The sequence below is a fragment of the Chiroxiphia lanceolata genome, chromosome 2 (genome assembly GCF_009829145.1).
Source record: "Chiroxiphia lanceolata isolate bChiLan1 chromosome 2, bChiLan1.pri, whole genome shotgun sequence".
NCBI classification, from domain to species: Eukaryota; Metazoa; Chordata; class Aves; order Passeriformes; family Pipridae; genus Chiroxiphia; species Chiroxiphia lanceolata.
In genome coordinates this window covers 75,774,427-75,789,046 of record NC_045638.1, presented here as the reverse complement: position 1 = coordinate 75,789,046, position 14,620 = coordinate 75,774,427, and the positions used below count along the sequence as shown (strand labels likewise).

General features: G+C 41.1%; 1 protein-coding gene across 3 annotated transcripts in view; it reads left to right on the top strand.

Annotated features, from left to right (window-relative positions):
* The window catches only part of ZC3H12C (zinc finger CCCH-type containing 12C), a 45,516-nt gene extending 35,400 nt beyond the window's left edge, over positions 1-10,116 (top strand). For all 3 annotated transcript variants that reach the window (XM_032678817.1, XM_032678815.1, XM_032678816.1), the window contains exons 4-6: positions 986-1,220; positions 2,087-2,193; positions 2,971-10,116. In XM_032678817.1, the coding sequence (XP_032534708.1) occupies positions 986-1,220; positions 2,087-2,193; positions 2,971-4,367 (1,739 nt within the window). In that variant the 3' untranslated portion in view covers positions 4,368-10,116. The remainder of the gene's footprint in view (positions 1-985; positions 1,221-2,086; positions 2,194-2,970) is intronic.
* Positions 10,117-14,620: the final 4,504 nt, after the last annotated feature.

Genomic DNA, 14,620 nt, shown 5'->3' with positions numbered 1-14,620 from the left:
TCATAGCTTGTCTGCTCTGAGGAGGGTGATAGGTAGGAGAATTAACATAAGGGGTAGGTGCCCCAGTGCTAGGTACAACCTCCTCTTTCAAAGCTCCTTGGGATTTCCAGCTTCCACACAGACAAAGAGAAAATGCTTTTGGATATGTGACTGACAGATTGTGTAGGACAAGAAGAAATTACATAAAATGCTAAATATGCTTATTTAGCAGGATTAAAGGGAAATCTGTTTGGCTTTGTTAAGAACTTATGTATAAACAATATGTAAACCATTCAAGGAAAGGTACAATCTGAACTATTGCTGATGTTAACAAAAAAAACCAAAACCAAACCACCACCACTTTTGCTGTTGGTTACAAAATGACATCAGAGGTATTTTTGGGGAATGCTGTTAATATTTTTGAAGAACCTGAGTGCTTGTACTTAGTTTTCTAGTACTTATGGGTAGCAACCCTTTCTTTTGATGGGCAGGGACTTTTATGAGACAGTCCCATTAATGTGACCTACTGGAATTCTTTCAAAACGTGTTTCTTGCTGGGTACCACAAATAGATGAAAAAGGTCTGTCTTCACCTAGGAGCTCAGTTACGGGAAACCCATGGCTTGGCTATATTCCTCCTACTCACTGAAACATTCAGTGATGTTTAAAACCACTCCTTCAACGAGAGGAGTTTTTCACGGGTGTTTTGATTCCTCTTTTGAACCAGAGGAATGTGAACGAAGTCTCCTTGTGTTAGTCTTCAGAACTAGTGTGGAGCAGGAGGTTTTGATTTGTTTGTGGGTTTTTATTGAAAGTGTTGCCAGCTGACTGCTGACTCTAACTTCAGATATCATATATCGGACACCTTCTGCTGCACTATAATCATTTAAAGACATTTTTAGTCTTAAATGTCTGGATTTTCTTCCTCAAATCTAATGTCTTTAGAGATTAGACAAACATGTTTTTCTTTTCTTCCTTGTATAACTTTTGATTGTTATTCCTTGTAGATCAAGAAATCTTGCGTAAATTAGAAAAGGAGAAGATTCTTGTGTTCACACCATCCCGGCGAGTGCAAGGGAGAAGGGTGGTGTGCTACGATGACCGATTTATAGTGAAGTTGGCCTTTGAGTCAGATGGCATCATTGTTTCTAATGATAATTACAGGGATCTAGCTAATGAAAAGCCAGAATGGAAGAAGTTCATAGATGAGCGCTTGTTGATGTATTCATTTGTTAATGACAAGTAAGTCATTCTATCTTTATATGTGCCACTAAAATAATGGAGGAAAGGACTGTTTGAAGATTTGTATGATTTTTTTAACTTACACCCAAATCATTAGGTACCTGTAGAAAAAGAGGAGGAATAGTCAATCTTAGATTTGTTCTTCTAATTAAAAGTACCCAAACCTCTGGTTTTATAGTGATATCTTTATGTCTTTTTATGCTATTTTTTTCTTTTTTGATGTATGCTGATGTATATTTGATGTATGCTATGGTATAATATTTCAAATCTCTTGATATACTGAGCCAGCGTTTCTGAGTGCCTGTGGTTACACTCCTAAGTTCTAGAGTCATAGAAAAAAACATGTTGAGATGAACCTCAGGATGTCTGTAGTTCAACTGTCTGATTAGATCCATCTATAGTAACTTTGTGCCCTGGCGTACAGACCAACTGCAGTTACAAAAGGTGGCTTCTTGTGATGGGAGGGACTACGTACTCTGCTGAGCAGACACTGGTATATGAGTACCTGAACACTGATGCAAGAATCCTGGGCAGTCAGCACAGTTTTGTGAAGTTAGTTGTGGCGTTTTAAGAAAACGCTGCCTGTATTGCTGCCCTTAATTTTGATTTAGGGACGGGTTGTGTGCAGCCCTGCTTTGTCACAGAGCGTAGACTGAGCTAGACTGAAGCGGACTATTTCTATGACTCACCTCTCAGGCAGTACCTGCAGCAGAAAGATGGCCTGCCAAAACCGCTCTCAAGGTACCTAGGCTTAAAAATTACAAGATGGCAGATTATGGTGTAGGACACAGTCATGAGGTTCTTGGTCATTGCATGAGTATGGAAAGGCTTGTTTGCTTCAGTAATACTTCTTTCCTTTTTTATAGATTTATGCCTCCTGATGATCCTCTTGGCCGCCATGGTCCAAGTCTGGACAATTTTCTTAGGAAGAAGCCTATTGTGCCAGAACATAAGAAGCAACCATGTCCCTATGGTAATTTGATTTAACCCATCAATTTGTTGTACTGCTGGGACTGGGGACCAAGCTCCTGCTTTATTTTAACACTGCCAAAAATAAAAACTCTAACATTGGTTTTAACATTGTTGTTTTAGCCTAATAGTGGTTCAAATGCTGAGCTGATGGTGGAAACTGAAGTGATTTTTTTTCATGTGCTAGTTAGAGAACATTTCTATCTATGGAGCAACTTTGTTAATCATTCATAGGAATAGATCCAAAACAACATCTACATTCTACAGGCTCCAGAAGCCCTTTTCTAACGTGATAAGACGATGAGGTTTTCTTCCAGAAAATTTAGTGAACTATCTGAAGTTTAGCTACTGAGCAACCCTACAGGCCTCTTGACTGAGCTGAAACCTGCTGGTCTTATGACTCTGGGGGACTTTCCTGTTAAGTTTTCTGCCCACGTATCGTCCTGGCCCAATACAGCAGGTGTGTACAGGTACACTGACAGTGTCACGTTCAGCTCAAAATGTGGCTGGTAGTGTTGGTCTGCATTCCTAGAGCACTAGCTGCAGCACACTACCACTGCCTCTTTTTTCTCTGCAATACAAGAGAGATCTTTGATCATGCCCCATGTCACACAAAACCATTTGCAAGACTTTTCGAATCAACAGTAAAACTCTAAATGAGAGGCATTTCTATTATTTGATGTTTATGTGATGTTGATATTTATTATTATTTTTATTACATTAAATGCAAACGGATTTTATTTGAAGGGTTTTTTTAATCTGATTATGTTTGTACTAATAGGGAAGAAATGTACCTATGGACACAAATGCAAATACTATCATCCAGAAAGAGGAAATCAGCCTCAGCGATCTGTAGCTGATGAACTTCGTGCCATGTCTAGAAGCACAGCTGCCAAAACTACAAGTGAAGGAGGACTGGTAAAAAGCAATAGTGTTCCCTGTAGCACTAAAAATGATAGCACTTCTGAGCTGAAGCGTGCTGCTCCAAAGAGGCAATCGGATCCTAGTATAAGGACTCAAGTCTATCAAGACTTGGAGGAAAAGCTTCCCACCAAAAACAAATTGGAAACCAGGTCTGTACCTTCTTTAGTTAGTATACCAAGTTCCTCTGCTGGAAAAGCCCAAAGTACTGCACCTTTAACTAACGGCCTTCCATCCGGAGTACACTTCCCACCTCAGGATCAAAGACCACAGGGCCAGTATCCTACAGTGATGATGGCAACCAAAAATCATGGAACGCCAATGCCTTATGACCAGTATCCAAAATGTGAATCTCCGGTGGATGTAGGGTATTACTCTATGCTGAGTGCATATTCAAATCTAAGTATATCTGGTCCACGTAGTCCTGAAAGGCGCTTCTCCTTGGACACAGATTATAGGATTAGCTCTGTAGCTTCCGACTGCAGCAGTGAAGGGAGCATTAGCTGTGGCAGTAGTGATTCCTACGTGGGTTACAGCGATCGCTCTTACATGAGTTCGCCTGACCCACAGCTGGAGGAGAACTTGAAGTGCCAACATATGCACCCACATGGCCGCCTTAACACTCCGCCCTTCCTACAGAGCTACCACGAGCCTCTCACACGAGTGCAAAGCTATAGTCACGAAGAACCAAAGCATCACCACAAATCTCCTATTCCATACATGGCTGTGCATCTGCAGCATCCGATAGTCGGTGCTCGGTCTAGTTGTCCAAACGACTACTCCACATCTCAGAGTTCACCACATTCAAAAACCATGCACCTGGGGAGAGCCCTTGTATCCACGAGAATAGACAGCATTTCAGACTCACGCTTGTATGATAATTCTCCTTTAAGACACAGAAAGCCTTATTCTGGCCAAGATGGGCTCGGAGGTTGGGATAGGCAGAGTTATGGGATGGATGCATATGGCTACCGCCAAACCTACTCCTTGCCGAGTAACCCCACACAGCCGTGTTATGAGCAGTTTGCCTTCCAAAGCCTCCCTGAACAGCAGGACCAGACTTGGCGTGTACCTTACTGTGGAATCCCTCAAGACCCTCCAAGGCACCAAGACACCCGCGAGAAGGTTTACATTAACCTCTGCAACATCTTCCCCCCTGATCTTGTCAGGATCGTCATGAAGAAGAACCCTCACGTGACGGACGCTCAGCAGCTCGCTGCAGCCATCTTAGTAGAAAAATCTCAGCTAGGTTATTGAGAGATGATGCATCTTTGTGGTGTCTAGTAGTTTTCAGCTCAGCTCTAACGCTGAGGGAGGTTTGCTACAATAGCATTTGTGATCTCCTTCTCAGCAAGGAGGTTATATAGTAATCCGTTTATGTGAAATACTGTATCATGGAGTCTGTGTGTATAGCCCCATGCATTGGAAGTACCAGATATGTTTTGTGTTCTAGTTTGAAAATTTTTTAAATGGCTATTTTCACAGCTGGAGGATGTTCCAGTTTAAATTAATATATATATATATATATAAAAATAATCTGTGGTCTCTGGTTATAATCTTTGGTGCATCAGGGGTTTATATGCAGCACTTTCTATCCTTGTTACATGTTGTTGGGATTTTTGGTTTAGTTTTTTAACTTGCTGGATGCTTGTCCTTGGGCTGTGAGGTATTGAAACAACCTACAGAATGAGGATTTTGCTACTTCTGGCAAGCAATTTTCAAGCCAAGTTTGTGAACTTTTTACAACACCAGAAGTATGTCTGATGTATGTTTGTTTGGGTTTGTGAGCTTTTTTTGTGCTGTAATCATCTGTTTATAGAAAACAAAGATTTACTACAGCACTGACTTCATTTTTTTAAACAAATAATTAAGTTACCAGTTAACAGTGAAATGGATAACAATATATTGGTAATTTATAGTATGGCACTTTTCATTATTTTCTTTGTTTATTTTAAATAGTTACATATTTTGTTGATGCAGTCAATTAGTAAGATCAGATGCAAACAGAGGAGGAAAAAAATTTTTTTTTTTACTAATTTATGGATACGGTAAAAGCCTTAATGCCTGATTTTCGAAGGTACTGAGAATTTGCATCCCCCTTTGAAGGTAAGAGAAGCTGCAAATGCTCAGAACCGCCTCAAATCAGGCCACCCTGTATTAGTTCCCTTGTGTTGTTACCCAGCTCTGTGTATTTCTGGTCAGTAGAAGAGGACCTGAAATCATAGGGTCATGTTTAGTTGTTTTATGTGTTTTTTCTTTGTATTGCTGCATAACTGTACTGGATAAAATATGGTTTTTCATAAAATATTTACCTGTTTTTAAATGAATTTAATTATCTCAATGCAAATTTTGTATTTAAGATACTGTTTGATTTTTCTTGCTATTTATCAAGGCTGGCCTGAAAAGGTTTTGTGTGTTCAGGATATGCAACATTTATTAACTGCACTATGGTAATGATATTGTAGCTCAAAATAATAACTTAAACTTTTTTTTTTCGTTTCTGTTTTGGCTGGGGAGGGGAGGGTAGTGGGGAGAGAAGATACCATATGCATTCCTGAAGTTACTTTTTCGCCTTTTGCATCATGTAGGCCTGATTCTTGCCACAAATAGTGTAGTTTTAGAAACAGACAAACCAAGTCTGTTTTAGCATTAGTAAGGGATATTTCTGGTTTTAAATCATGGGTTTTACTAGCACCTCATCATAACCTTACATATATATATATATATATATATATAAATAAAAGAAATAGATATTGCAATTGATGTCAGATGTACTTACATGACATAATCAGTTGCTGACAGTTTTAGGTTTTCATCCACGATAACAATGTTCAGTATTTAAAAAAAGTCACCAGTTTACACTATTACAGCTGATAATTTTGATACACTTGCTGGAATTTTAAGTAAGGCCCTGAAGAACCAGAAAGTACCTTTTACTGTTGATACAAATTGTATCTTTTTAACTGAGAACTATTTTGATTTTTAGATTTAGTAGAAACACAAATGTATAATTATAACTAGTCTTTTGGGCAACATTTTATCCCTTATTTAAAAATTAGAGATTTCAGACATAGAATAGACTTAGGCACGTAACAGTAGGTATTCGTTTAGGTGTCTGTCTCAATTTCACATATAAAAAAAGTAAGCTATTGGCATCTTCCTTCTAAAATCTTTGTAGTGGGAACCCACTAAAATAAAGGTAAAATGCTGCCTGAAAATTATGTCCAAGCACCTTTGAATATGAAGATGTTTTCACTACTTGTGCGACACCATGTGTTGCAGCAAGTAGAGTTTGGGTATACGGTAAATGCTTCTAAAGAGCATTGTGCTATAGAAATATCCAATAATCTGAACCATGTTCAGCAAACCAATTCAGGACGTAGTGCTCCCGCAGCTCCCACTGCTGGTGTTCTGCAGGTTCTGCCATTGCCCGTCCCTGCGGCAATACCGGAGGGGCTCTCCACCATCTGTCCTGCATTGTCTGTTTAGGGAGAAGACCTCTTCACCTGTGGCAACAGTTTTTCCCTGGATTTGGTTGGTCATCATCTGTAGAGCATGTTTTAAAGTAGAGATCGATGCAGCGCTGATGCTGAGGTTTGGACTGGGAAATGGGTCTCATCTTAGTTTTACACTAAGATTTTTTAAATTGAATTAAACTGAGTACTACACCATAGTGTAGATACAGCTATTTTAATAATGAAATTATTATATTTGTGTTTTTAATGGGTTTCTACCTTTGTTTTTTATGTAGGGATTTACTTCTGCCAAAAGTTCAATTCCTTTAAGCATGAACAGAAACATGTGCATATAATAGAAGTGGTTTGTCTTTTTCTCTATCACGTGAGCATCAGAATGCTTCCTACCATGTACATGTGGCAGTCTGGCCTAGAGCACTGGACCAGCAGGCTTAGCCATGTGGTGATAATGGTGCAGGGAGGTGCGTGGGACCGTGTGTGCTGTGCCCGGACCTGAGTTGTCAGTACTGATTGATTGCCTCTGCGTACGCTCAGTGCAGTATTGAATCCCAAAAAGTGTGTTGATTGCTAGAGAATTCTTGTAATAGATTCTGTGCTTTGTGCTCAAGCACTGAAAACGCGTTAAAAATGTAAGAGCAGGAGCGATTTGGTGGGTTTTAGTGTTGTGCTAGTTCTCCTTAGACTCTCTTTTGTTGGATAAAGCAAATTTACTGTGGACAAAATATACTTCCTTTTGTTTTGCTGAGATAACAGATTGAGGAGTTGCATGTGAATTCCTCCATGATGAGGAGATCAGTCCTCTTTTAAAGAGGACACTAGTAACAAACATGGACACAATTTATACTGGTCAAATACAACCTTTGTTTATGTCATTGCATTGATGCAAATAACTGACCTGTAATGTCCCATGATACTTAAATAGTAAAGGTAGTTCAGTGATACTGTCTTTACCCCAGCTGAGTTGTAGAGGTGCAGTGAAGGATTAAGTACCTTCAAGTTAGGGCTGTCCCTCTGCTAAGAAGAGGGCAACACGTTCCCTTGTCTTCAGTACTTGAGAGTTGTTTTGATACTTAGCAGAAACTCTGTATTTTTAGATAAAATCCCAAGCTGTTGTAGCTACATCAGTAATAGTATATAGATACACAGTATTTTGAATACACATACATTAGGCATCTGCCCACAACTGTTTTCTATACAACAACTTGTTGCCAATATTTAGAGGTTTTAAATACGTCTTGTAGATAATTATCTTTGAGCTAAACATGCCCAGGCTATGGCAGTATTAATCACTTTGTTGTCTTTTATTTTTTAAAATATGTTTGTGGACTCACATATATATATTTGTATATACACACACGTATATTTGGCAAGTGGGTTTAACATACTGCTAACGGTCTGAAGATCATATCTTTTCAGGTGTCCTGTTTGATTTGGTATGTTTGAGTTGTAGCTTAGTCCTCCACTGCAGAATAGGTCTGGGGAGAGCCAAAAGCCTGATGTGTTCATGTGACACCCCAAAAAGAAGGTGTGCCATTCTGGTGAAGCCCTCAAAGGAGACTTTCGCAGCCTTGGAGGATGTGGACTGTTGTTGAGCTGTTGATGAACTTCTGCTGGGAAAGTTGTAACTCATGGAGAACACCTTTCCAAAAATATCAAAGCTGTCGCTGTAAACCAGAGTACCTCACTTGGAACAGGAAGCTGGGGGCATTTGCCCGGCAAAGGGAGCACCAGAGGACTAAATGCCCTGGGTGAGAGATACCACAGCATCTTGCCACAGTAAGAGACTACCAAAATATTTCAGTTTTATCAGTTGATGAGTTTGACTGAGGTATTTTCGATGTGTAAAGCTTGAAAAGTGAGACACAGTGCTTTCCTACTCTCTGGAGCATTTAGAAAAATACCCAAATGACTTTTCATTGCTACTGAAAATTTTAAATACTGTGCAATTAAAAAGACCATTTTTTTTTAATAAAAATAACTTAGAAATTATTTATTTTTATTTACAGTGTGACTTGATAATTTATTTCTGGCATTATAAGGCCATGGTGGAGTGCTGTTTGTTGTGGTTTTTTTATCATAGGAACTAAAACTGCTGAGAAGAAAAACCAATAGATTTAAAATTAAAACTATGGCCTTGTTTTTGTTTTTTATAAAAGGGCTGAGGTTTTATAAATGTAAAATCATGTGTTTTATATACTTCATAAATTTTAGAGAGGCATAGTTTAAGAATTTTCTTCAAATTAAATATGTATGGACACATTGTTTAGATTAATCATGTAACTAAACCTAGAATCATCTGTATGAAATGGTTGCTCCAGATAACCTTTTGCTCAGTAACATGAGAGATATCTTCAGATGTTCTAGAATACATTTCATATATCTTAAGGTTTCATCAGAAACTGATGATCTAGGCACCTAATCCCATGGGAAATGTCCCTTTGGTGTGAAACATCCTACTGTATGCTGGGTTTTTCTTGTTGTGCAGTATAAGGTAATATACTGATACACATGGACTTATGAAGTAGGTGTTTATAAAGGCACTACCGAATACAGTGTGTGGTTCATAGTTAAGAGTGTGCTTTAAATAATTTATCAGCTTCCATTTTCAGGTCTTAAGGGGTTGTCATAACTTGCACTTGAAGTGTTTATTACTCTGTCTACCCTTTAACCAAAATGACTGCAATAGTTCTCATTCCCTCTTGTACTCAATAGCCCTTGGAGGGCCCAGTCTCCTGAACACGAACACATACACCTGACTTCAACAGAAGTACTTGCATGGGCCAATTCTACTGCTGTTAGAGAAGACCTGGGTAAAACTGGCGTTTGTGTAAGTGCAGGAGGGCTGGGGCCTGAGGAGCACAGCTGGAGAGCCACCTCCTCCCAAAGAGAGGTGAGATCTCCCTGGTGCTGACAGGTCACTAGGCCAGGATTGCCCTTTGCAGTTGTTGGGAACAACTACAAACCAAATTTCCTGAGCTGCTTAAGCACATCTATTCTCAGTGTTTCAAAGTATAACGATCAACTCTTTGCCTTATAAAACAAAACCTCTTTGCTTTTTGTAGAACAGCCCATTTTCTTTTGGTCCCAGATGAAGTCTAATTTACCATGTTAGTTTGGCTGGTTGGTTAATTTCTATTTATCTGAATGACATTCTTAATGAAACTGATATTTTAAAACTGTTTTCCCAGCATACTAGAATATCCTGCAAGGAAACAAATGCAGATACAGCAGCAATAATTGTGTTTTGTAGTTCTTTTCCCACTCATTTCCTCTGGACTTGTGTTGAGTAGGTAAGATTTTAATACTGTCCTGAAGTCCACTCTGGCAAAACCATTAGTTAAAAATAATGTTTGGACTACTTGATAAAGCAATTGTCAAACTGGCTCTTCGTTCCTTCACTGGTTTGTTCTGTATTATTTCTGTGATGTGACTATTCACATCTTCATACCACCTTTAAACCATACAAAAAATCCGTGTACATGGATTCTGCTTTTAGAGAAAAAGAAAAATAAAGATTCATTTTCCTCATTGATGGGCTGTTTTTGTTTAATTAAAAAAAAATCTCTAGAGCAGTTAGCAGTGAGTTATAGCTAGCTTTGTGTTCTTACCTGCACAACAAAACTGCTCACTTTGAATAAATTAGAACGGTTTCAAACATAGAATCATAGAAAGTTTTGGGTTGGAAGGGACCTTAAAGATCATCAAGTTCCAACCCCCCTGCCATGGGCAGGGGCACCTTTCACTAGATGAGGTTGTTCAGGGTCCCATCCAGCCTGGGCTTGAACGCTTTCAGGGATGGGATATCCACAACTGCTCTGGGTAACTTGTTCCAGTGCTTCACCACCCTCTGAGTAAAGATTTTCTTCCTAATGTCTCATCTAAACCTATACTCTTTTAGTTTAAAACCATTGCCTTTTGCCCCGTCACTATCTGCCCATATAAAAAGTCCTCTCTCTCCCTTTTATAAGCCCCCTTGAGGTACTGGAAGGTGTGATGAGCTCTCCCCAGAGCCTCTCGTCTCCAGGTTGAACAACTCTCTTAGCCTGACTTTATAGGAGAGGTGCTCCTGCCCACTGATCATCTTTGTGACCCTCTGGACCTGCTCATACAGGTCAATGTCCTTCTTGTGTTGGCAGCCCCAGAGCTGGATGCAGTGCTCCAGGTGGGGTCTTGCAAGAGCTGAAGGGCAGAATCCCCTCCCTGGACCAGCTGGCCACACTTTTGATGCAGCCCAGAATACGACTGGCTTTCTGGGCTGTGAACACACATTGTTGACTCATGTCCAGCTTTTCATCCACGAGAAACCCCAAGTCTTCTCCACAGGGCTGCTCTCAGTGAGTTCTCCCAGTTTGTAGTTATGTCTAGGATTGCCCTGACCCAGGTGCAGCACCTTGCACTTGGACTTGTTGAACTACCCTGTGGATGGCATCCCATCCTTCAGGTATGTCACCTGCACCACCCAACTTCGTGTCATCTGCAAACTTGCTGAGGGTGCACTCAGTCCCTTCATCTGTGTCAATTATGAATATATGGAAGAGCACCAGTTCCAAGAGAGAGCCATGAGGGACACTACTCCTCACCAGCCTCCACCTAGACATTAAGGCAGTGACTGCAACCCTCTGGCTGCATCCATCCAGCTAATTCCTTATCCACTGAATAGTCCATCCATCAAATCCATGTCTCTCTAATTTGGAGATAAGGATGTTATGTGTTCCCATATATAAACATATGGTTATATGTTTATCAGTTCATTTTTAATGTGGTAAGTCATATTTAATAGAATCTTTCTCTTCATTTTGCTTACCAAGGAAACTAAACCTCTGGGGTTAAGTAGACACATCAGTCATTTATAGTAACAAGCTCTGGATTTAGACATTGTGCCAGTGGACCTGGTTTCCTTTCCACTAGTGCTACATATTTATTTGTCTTCAATTGAGTAATTGTTAGTGTGGCCCAACTCTGGATAGTGTGGGATAAATAGAAGAGAATAAAATTTAGAATAGAAGCTATCTGATGAAGGCAAAGATGCAGCAGAAGGTGCTATAAGCTTGATAAAATGACTACTCAAAACACACAAAGCTGTTGAATTGCAATTTTTCCAAATTGCAGTGCCTGGCTAGGGCTAGCAGTCCAAACTGGGACCCTTTTCATTCCCTCTCCAGCCCTATGTGTGGGCATAAGAGCATCCTGCCAGCCCTGCAGTGCAGAATGAAGTGGGTTGGTATGAATGCAGATAAAATGAGCAGTTCTCCTGAAAAAAAACCAAAAAACCAAAACAACAAAGTATTGCCCTTCATTAGATGTGACCACTAGTAGTTTGCTTAATGCAAATGTTTTGCACAGCTGTGAAAATGTGCTGTTCCACTGCATCCAGCTTTGAGCGTATTATATGGCTGTGCCTCCTCTCAGGGCAAGCAGAGGCACTGGAGTGAGACATAAAGGTCCCTCCCCAGCAGCTTGGTGGAAACACTGCAGTGATGGACTTCTGGGGATGCTGATCTCCAGACTCATCCTGGTGTGCACGAACCAGACTGATCACAAGAGCAGCAGAGTGGAGAAGAGATGGGAAGCGTGTGCATGTAATGCAAGGGGCAGATGGTGCTTCCCGGCTCACAGGATGAGGTGGTCCCATCCCAGGAAATATCACTGGTATGCTGCTTGGATTGAAGTCATGGCTCTTCTGCAAGCTCTGGTGTGAGGCTGCTTGGCCTCTAACACACCAGTCCCTGTTTGCATTGCATTTTTCTGATCTGCTGCTGGACACTAAGCACCTCTGTTGCCATGTCAGAAGTCAGGCTGGGGCATGGCTGGCCCAGGTGCTTGCATTGCCTTCAGCTCAGCTGAGTCCTCACACTCTCCACCTGGAAATACATCATTTTTTCTGGAATGCTATTTGAATTGTTGTAGCTACTTTTCAGTAAATCAATGCTTGGAGCTTGAACAAAGAGTGTGTGTGCAAACAGACAGAGGGATCTGGGTGGATGATCACGTCGCCGGTGGGAAGAGAGGGATTGTTAAGGTGAGATTTCCTTGGCTGCTGATCTGCATGGCAGTGCTGTTGGTTCCTTTGGCCAGGTGCTTAAAGTCTCTCTCTAAAGTATTTTTGTAATGTCTCCACATGATGGATCCAGAAATCGTCTATTTGCAGGAGATGAGGAAATTAATAGCATCTCCTGCTGCTTTCCTTTATGCTTTTTAAAACAGTCATATTATTCACCTGGCAAGAAAATGCAATTTTGGAGGGCAGAGGCTCGATCTCCCAAAGCACAAGTAAAGGAACAACTCACTTAATGGGGTCAGAGCTCCAAATCACTTCTGCTGCATTTATCAGGCTGAGCAGAGCTGTCCCAAGACACCACATGCATTTCTCTGAGGGCCCTATTCTGCTCCACTTGTTCTGTAGCCTCCACTCAGGTGAGGTAAGGAGAAGATGGGTTTTGCTTTTCCTGTAAGTCACTTGGAGGCATTGCTTAGGGCAAAGGAAGATAAAAACCCACATCACCCATTTTGGATGCAGAAGCAAACTGCAGGCAGAAGATACACTGACACTGTGCTGTTCCAAAGCTAAGAGCTGTAACTACTGAGAGCTGAGGAGCAGTCAGTGAGGTTGGGTGGATGCCCAACCACAACCATCAGCTCATTGCTGTTGTATAGAGTGAGAGTGGAGCACATCCAGAGCTGGGATCATAAGCCCAGTACAAGATCTAATGAACAGTTATAACCTTTCTCTGTTACTTAGTTATTTAGTACACTGAAGTTACTTATTTTCTAACAAATATTTGCCACTTTTGTGGTTGCACTGCTCACTTCCCTGTTTGACTGTCAACTGTGGGATGCTCCAGCTCTTGAGCTGTGAGATGTTGGGTGACCATCATGCTCTTCTCTCCTGGAAGAGGGCCAAGGATGCCCAGAGCCCAGCTTCCAGATGCAAGCGGTTGTAAAGATCCACCCACTCTGTTCCATACAGGGTGTTCATCAGTGGCATTGTTAAACACTCAGGGAGAGATAGTAGAAATGATCTTGGTTGATGAACTGCTTTAAGTATCAGTATTCCCAGCTGTAACTCTTCAGGGAGACCTCACAAACACTACCAGTTACACTTATTCCTTGTTTTTGTGGAAACTGGTAAACTGGATAATTCAGAAGAGCTACAAAGCCACAAGTGTGATTTGACATGTCCCTAGACAGGTTGGTTTCTTCATAGGTGGTTTGCTGGCATAGGCTGGATTTCATTTTAGGAGATTGCTTCACAAATGCCAAATGCAGCCCTTTTTTGCTCAAAACACTGAGCTGCTGGTGTTTGTGTAATCTGGTTTGGTCTCTCTGGATAGTGGTCATACCACTGCCCAAGGCTTCTCCTCCACAGCTCTAATTTCTCTCTTGGGCTGATCAAGGACACCGAGTTTCCCCAGTTCAGTCAAGTGTCTGAGTCTCATAAGGATCTGCCTGCATCAGGCAAGGCAGGCCTGGAGAGTCTGGCACCAGGTTACAAATTTCTCTTGTGGTAGCTTTAACAAAATTCATGTCAGCCTGACAGGCCTCAGAGTAGCCTCTGATGCAGGTTGAAGTGTTGTGACACTGGAGATGAAAGGGCTCTGTCAGTCATCCTGGAGCTGAAACCTGAACTTCGACAACTTGCATGACCTTATCTAGAGGAGCTACAGGAGAGGCTGTTGTACAAGCACACAGGGATGCTCCTTGCAAGATCATTTCCAAGCAGGACAAACTGTCACTTTGGCTGCTCTGGTCAGCATCCTCCAGCCTCACAGAATCTTTGAGCTCACTCTCTGCTGAAGAAACGGAAGGGACATTTAGAGAGTTTGTGCCACAGTGCATGAACTATTCCCTTTGCTTTGACTGTAGCAAAAAAGCTGGCAAGGAACTGGGGACATTATGAGCACATGCATTAAATGTCACCATCATCCTGCTCTTCAACAGAGGACCTGTGTTAAGTAACCTCAGGACCCACTCCCGACACACCTGCCATGGCAGAACGAGCAGCAGAAGCATTGAAAATGATTGAAACTTCCTCCA